Below are 6,288 nucleotides of genomic sequence, written 5' to 3'. Positions count from 1 at the left end.
AGTGAAGCTTTCAGTTGGGTGATTTTGTGGAGCCAGATTTCTTGGTTAGCATCTGACAGACGTTAAACACTGCGGTCTGTGATAATCAGTGCTCCTATGCTTTGGTACCAGGTTGACTTTGCTACGGCCCGCATTAACTACAACAGCTTTGCACCCAGGCAAGTCTTTGAAACTATTACTTCCACTTGCCTCAGAAACAAATGTCACAGGGCACACCACTCAGCTCAGTAGACTTGAAGGAAAAAGGTAATACAAGGTTCTATGATTATTCTCTGTTCCAAGCACTTAACTGAGAATTGAAATTCCTTGACTGCATTAATTGAAGAGTGGTTCTATGTGTATGATCCAAAGCATTTCATCATTCTGTACTTCTAATTCCTTTATCAATAGCAGCATTCTTCAAGGTGTGTCAGTGTGGAGTACAAACTCAAAGCTACTGGAAGCAAAGTGAATAAGTTAAATTATCGACCAAAGAAACATTTCTTAATGCGAAAAGCTGAAAATTGAACCTCTTTTTAACAGTAATTATTACCAAGGTTTTCAAATGTTTATTTTGGAAATGCATAGTGTGCAGAAGCACTTCCACACAGTCCTTTTGCTGAAATTCATAATACACTTACACCAACAAAAAAACAACTACTGTGAAACACCAACAGTGAAATTCATTCATTTAATTAAATTGAAAAAAAAAAACAGCTCATAGATTTAAAGGAGAACTTGGTCCACATAAACTAATTTTGTTAAGCTTCGTTCTAGTCCATTCTATGGTGGAATTTATAAACTAGTCTATGTATAATCTAATTAAAAAGGAAGTGCTGTTGTAGTATCTTTAGAAAATATACAAAAGACCAATTAGTGTTCTAAACTATTCTGAATCAAATCCTCCTTTAAAGAGAAATAATCTGCAGGCTACAATTGAACACTTAAATAAAATGCAGAAACCCAGTGCTTCAGTGATAGTTTTTCCTAGAATTCCTCCTTCAGTAAGTTTGAAAAACAGTTTAAAATTAGCAAATATATAAATTTGGTCCACAAAAATCTTGTAGCAGGTAGAAAAGAGAAATACATGTATTGCAAATTGATCTTCGCATAAATCTATAAAACTATGTATTACTTAGGAAAAATAGGTTAAAAAAGATCTTATTTATAGGTTCCAACCTTGTCCCAACACCACATGTTGTGTATAGAAAACTTAATAATGTGCTTAGTAGGTGTAGTTTGTGAAAACTACTTAATACCTGTTGTTTTCTCAGAAAATTGCAACATGTAGAATTCCAAGACAATGTGCTACCACAGTGAACTTTGAGTGAAAACCCCAGAAATGGTGTGAATTTAAATGAATCCCACGAATTTGAAATACATGCTTTTCTTTTGAAATTAATTTGGCTGTTTCCTTAACTTTTTGCTATACATCTTTAGTGGCAAGAGACAAACAGACTGTCACAGACTGAATTTGTTGGCAGGGTTTTTTTTCTGCTGGCCCTCTATCAGATTTGAGGCTATCAAATGCTAGTTGACTAAAATGGGAATGATGTTTAACACCAGAATTACTTTTCCCAAACATTGATTTCAATAAAAGGGCATATGAGGTCTTAGAAGCACAAACACTAATTAAGGCAGAAAATTAAGTTACTGTCTATTAGTCAAGGCTGAGTCAACTAGGAATAAAAAATACTGAAAACGTTATTTGATTTTATTGTGTTATAATGGGGAGGGACCACAATTAAAAAGTGAAGAACACCTACCATGTTAAACGGTTGCACTTTCCCTCCTCCCTCAATTGTACAATTATTTACAAATCTGCTGAACTTCCTCAAGGTGAAGCAAGTCTACACTAAAACAAAACAGGGTTACTTTAGCAGCTTGATTCAAGTGTGGCTACCACTCTGCCAGTCTTGCGAACTTCTCTCTCCTTCTTTTGAACCTTTTCCTTTTGCTTTTCCAGTTTTTCCTGTGTTTTTCTAATATCCTTAATTTTTTTCTTTATTGTTGATCGGTCATTTTGACTGGAAACTCCCAAAGCCTTTAGGGGGGAGGGGACAAAAAAAGAAAGAAAAACCACCTCATCATTAACTTTTCATAGAATCATAGAATCATAGAAGCAACCAGGTTGGAAGAGACCTCCAAGATCATCCAAGTTCAACCTAGCACCCAGCCCTAGCCTGTCAACTAGACCATGGCACTAAGTGCCTCAGCCAGGCTTTTCTTCAACACCTCCAGGGACTGCGACTCCACCACCTCCCTGGGCAGCCCATTCCAATGCCAATCACTTTCTCTGGGAAGAACTTCCTCCTAACATCCAGCCTGTACTTCTCCCTGCACAACTTGAGACTGTGTCCCCTTGTTCTGTTGCTGGTTGCCTGGCAGAAGAGACCAACCCTCACCTGGCTACAACCTCCCTTCAGGTAGTTGTAGACAGCAATGAGGTCACCCCTGAGCCTCCTCTTCTCCAGGCTAAACACCCCCAGCTCCCTCAGCCTCTCCTCATAGGGTTTGTGTTCCAGGCCTCTCACCAGCTTTGTCGCCCTTCTCTGGACATGCTCCAGCACCTCAACATCTCTCTTAAATTGAGGGACCCAGAACTGGATACAGTACTCAAGGTAACAGCACTGTCAACAGTGCTTGTACATGAACAGTTAAAGAAAGTCTTACTCACTTTGCTGCAAGATACTCTGCTTATTTGAATAACAAAGACGTGAGTTCACACTACCATTGTAAATGATCATCTGCATAACAAGGTAAGGAAGGAAACAAGGACCTACTTCTGTTCAGTTGCAAAAAAAACCCAGCATCTTGTTGCATTTTGCAAACATTTAGACACTTGAGAACTTCCAGAAAATAGCATCATAAGCAGTAGTCTCAAAATATGTTTCCAGCTCTTTTTATACAAGAAAGATCTATATTCGGTATCAATGCTTTAGTTGTTAACATTTCATTGCGCAGGTAGCCGGCACACTTTTAGTTGTGACCAGCAGGTGGCAGTAGCCGACGCCAAGCTACTGGCAGCAGCGGTGCACACCACGCAGCTCCCAATGGCATTAGGTGTAAAGGGAGCTTTACGAATCCGCATCCGAAGCTCCTCAAATAAAGACAGACATTAACAGGTATTTCCTCTGTGTCAAAGGGAATACTTAACAAAATAAAGGCGCATCTATTTTTAAATCAGGCAAGGGAAGCTGTAGCCAGGTGGGGGTAGGTCTCCGCCCCCATGCAACCAGCAACAGAACAAGGACAGTCTCAAATTGTGCCGGGGGAGGTATGGGCTGGATGTTAGGAGGAAGCTCTTCACACAGAGAGTGATTTGCCATTGGAATGGGCTGCCCAGGGAGGTGGTGGAAGCACAGTCCCTGGAGGTGCTCAAGAAAAGACTGGATGAGCCAGTGCCGTGGTCTATTTGGATAGGGCTGGGTGGTAGGTTTGACTGGATGATCTTGGAGGTCTCTTCCAACCTGGCTGATCCTATGATTCTGTATTTAGGAGACTGAAGTAAAACACTATTTTCCTCCCCAAAACATTCAAATCCTACCATTGATCATTATCATTAATTTTCCCTTATGCCAGGACAGACCAGTGAAGCTCATTTTAGTTACAGACCTTACCCTTCCAAAATGCAGACTAATAATCTAATGAGAAAGAAAACCTCAGAATTTACTAATATTATAAGGGATACATACTATGCAACTTGCAGAATGGCCAGAGTGCTACAGAACAGATGTTTTAAGCAGAATCAACAACAACAACAAAAACATTTAAAAGTCACCAGGTAAGATTTTTATGTTCCTATCTGAAGAGGACTTTCAAAACTGGATAATGGAATTTAATGCATTTGAATTGGCTAGATCTTGTTTTAGTATGACCTTGTGCTGAGACCGAGGATAGACACATCAAGGCCCTCTGGAGAACTGTATTTACTTTTATCCCCTCAAGATGCAAACAAGGAAGAAATACTTGGTGTTTTTCTGATTAAAGTTGGCTTGTTTTTAATTTTGCAGTCAATTGCTAAATTGTCACCTAACTGTATTGTCTCCAAGTATTTGAAATGCAAATCTCCATCCTTTAAAAGACATAAAACCAGGAAAATAAGACTTTGTACATTAAAATTATTCCAAGTAAGCAATAAAACTTATGCAGTTACAAATCTATTGTGAGATATTCACATACCTTTAACTTGTCACTGTCGAGCTGCATTAACTGTTGGCCATCTATGTTCATAGCTGTGAACTCTTTAATGTACTGCTCCATGTTCATTCCCATTAACCAGTGGCACACTTGCTGGGTGGTCCATTCAGAAATAGGTCTACTATGCCATTGATTTTGCTTTCCTGTTGTTGCAAATTCATCATCTAATGCCTAACCAATTGAGAAAAGTCACTGTAAGCAATATTTTTCTTGACTATATGTTGAATTCCAGTTGTTAACTGAGTTTGATTAGCAAAACACATTTTTAACACCTCTAGCTCCAAAGGGAACGAAGTTCTTCAGATCACAGTTTATAGTCATATAGTCTAGGAGCTTGCTATGAAGAAAAGAACCCCACCACAACACTCAACACATTCTAAGTCAAAAGCAGAGAACATAAATTGTTTTCTCTGAGAAATTATCTAGCAAAGCATTTGCTTAAAATTTGATGTGCCCTGACAAATCTCCCTCAATTAAGGTAGCTCAATCCTAAAGTTAGATACTTCCTTACAAGGCACCATGAGGAATCAAGTAGCACTTCAACTGTATTACTGAGTAATGAAAATTCAGAATGAAAGCACTCTAGTAGTCAGTAAATGTAGTGACAGTTCCAGGTACAGATTTATTAAATCTGGTGCTTTTCTGAAAGGAGAGGATTGTTCATTCCTTCACCTGATGCCATGACATCAACATTTAAAAAGGTCTGCATAGTAGAAGCTCATTTCAGAAACAGAAGAGCCTATAGCCTTTCACTGAAAACACACTTTGTCAGCTCAGAGCTTTTGAAGCTCCCTGCTTCAATTTCAGCTGGCTTCCGTGGGGAAAAAGGCACTGCCGTTCATCCTGAGGAAAAGCTTGACGTCTGTACAGAAGAAATTCTAGTAACAGAGTTAACTGCAGTTTTATTAACTATCCAAAATGATCTTTCACTAAAACACGCTTTGAGTACATGCTGCATTTGTGAACTGCTCTGCTAGGCAGCTTCCACTACTTACCAAACAGTGTGAACTATGCAAACTTTTCTCAGCAAGCCTTACATTTGTAGAGAGAAAACATGGAAATAAGCATCATGCTCGTGATGGATTTGAGACAATACCCTTTAGGTTTAGGTGAACAACTGCAACTCCCAGCTAGAGAGATCTCACAAAGTCCAACTCTCCTGACAGAAAATCTGTGAGAGTTGACTGGATGTAACAAAACGATGCTGGCAATGGCAAGAGAAAGATACTGAGATGTGGGCTTGCCACATGATCCAATCACACACACACACACACACACACAGAAGACATCTCAGGCGAAACATACGATTTAAAATTTCCAATGTACCAGAGGACTACATGTAATTAGATATGGTTTCGCCTTGCCTGATCCATGAAAAAAGGGAAAGGAGAAGTGCAGATAAATAGGAATAAGTTTTAGAGCAGAAGAGTTTGTGCTGAGGTCCTAAAATTCACGCTACAAGCATTTCAGAGGATTTTCACTCCTGAAAAGCTCTCATCTGGTTAGACTCAATGGCCACTAGCAGATGGAATGCACCAGGAACACTGCTGGAGCACATCCTGAGTTGCTTTCCAAGACAAATCAAAGTACAGTAAGTGGAGACAATCAGATTTACTTCCAAAATGACCTCCTAATCCAAACTGAAATGCTGCTGCAGCTACAACTAATATGAACACATCCACTTTCCTGATGTGGCAAAGAACAGCAACTGTCACAAAATAACAACAAAGGCTCTAGAAGAGGTTTAGCTTGAAGTGCTCCATACGGCACCTCTATCAAGACAGTTGAGGCACAGTGAGTTTTCTGCCTTAGCTATCAAGACTGAGATGCTTCGTACAGAGAATGAAGATTCACTGTATAAATTACTAAAGGAACTCTAAAGTGTCCATTTACTTCAATGTTACATAACAGCACTCTTCAGGATGATACTATAATGCAAAAACATGTATCTCATTTATCTCATACTAGTAAGTATTCATGAATAAGACACTAAAAAGGGGAAACTTCTGCATTTCAAGTTTGACCTGTATCTCAGAGTCATATATGGCCTAGTAGCAACAAGACATATTGCCATATACATACTAAAAATGACATATTGCCATATGCATT

The 6,288-nt window shown here is 39.1% G+C and overlaps 1 protein-coding gene across 7 annotated transcripts in view; it reads right to left on the bottom strand.

Moving 5' to 3' along the window:
- Positions 1–525: 525 nt before the first annotated feature.
- LOC135185647 (neurabin-1-like) overlaps positions 526–6,288 on the bottom strand; it is a 48,291-nt gene continuing 42,528 nt past the window's right edge. For all 7 annotated transcript variants that reach the window (XM_064162570.1, XM_064162563.1, XM_064162600.1 and 4 more), the window contains 2 exons: positions 4,162–4,350; positions 526–2,023 (listed from right to left, as the gene is read on the bottom strand). In XM_064162570.1, coding sequence (XP_064018640.1) covers positions 1,856–2,023; positions 4,162–4,350 — 357 coding nt within the window. In that variant the 3' untranslated portion in view covers positions 526–1,855. The remainder of the gene's footprint in view (positions 2,024–4,161; positions 4,351–6,288) is intronic.

Source organism: Pogoniulus pusillus, chromosome 2 (genome assembly GCF_015220805.1).
Source record: "Pogoniulus pusillus isolate bPogPus1 chromosome 2, bPogPus1.pri, whole genome shotgun sequence".
NCBI lineage: Eukaryota > Metazoa > Chordata > Aves > Piciformes > Lybiidae > Pogoniulus > Pogoniulus pusillus.
Note: the sequence above shows the minus strand (reverse complement) of the source record. Positions and strands in the feature narration are given on the sequence as shown.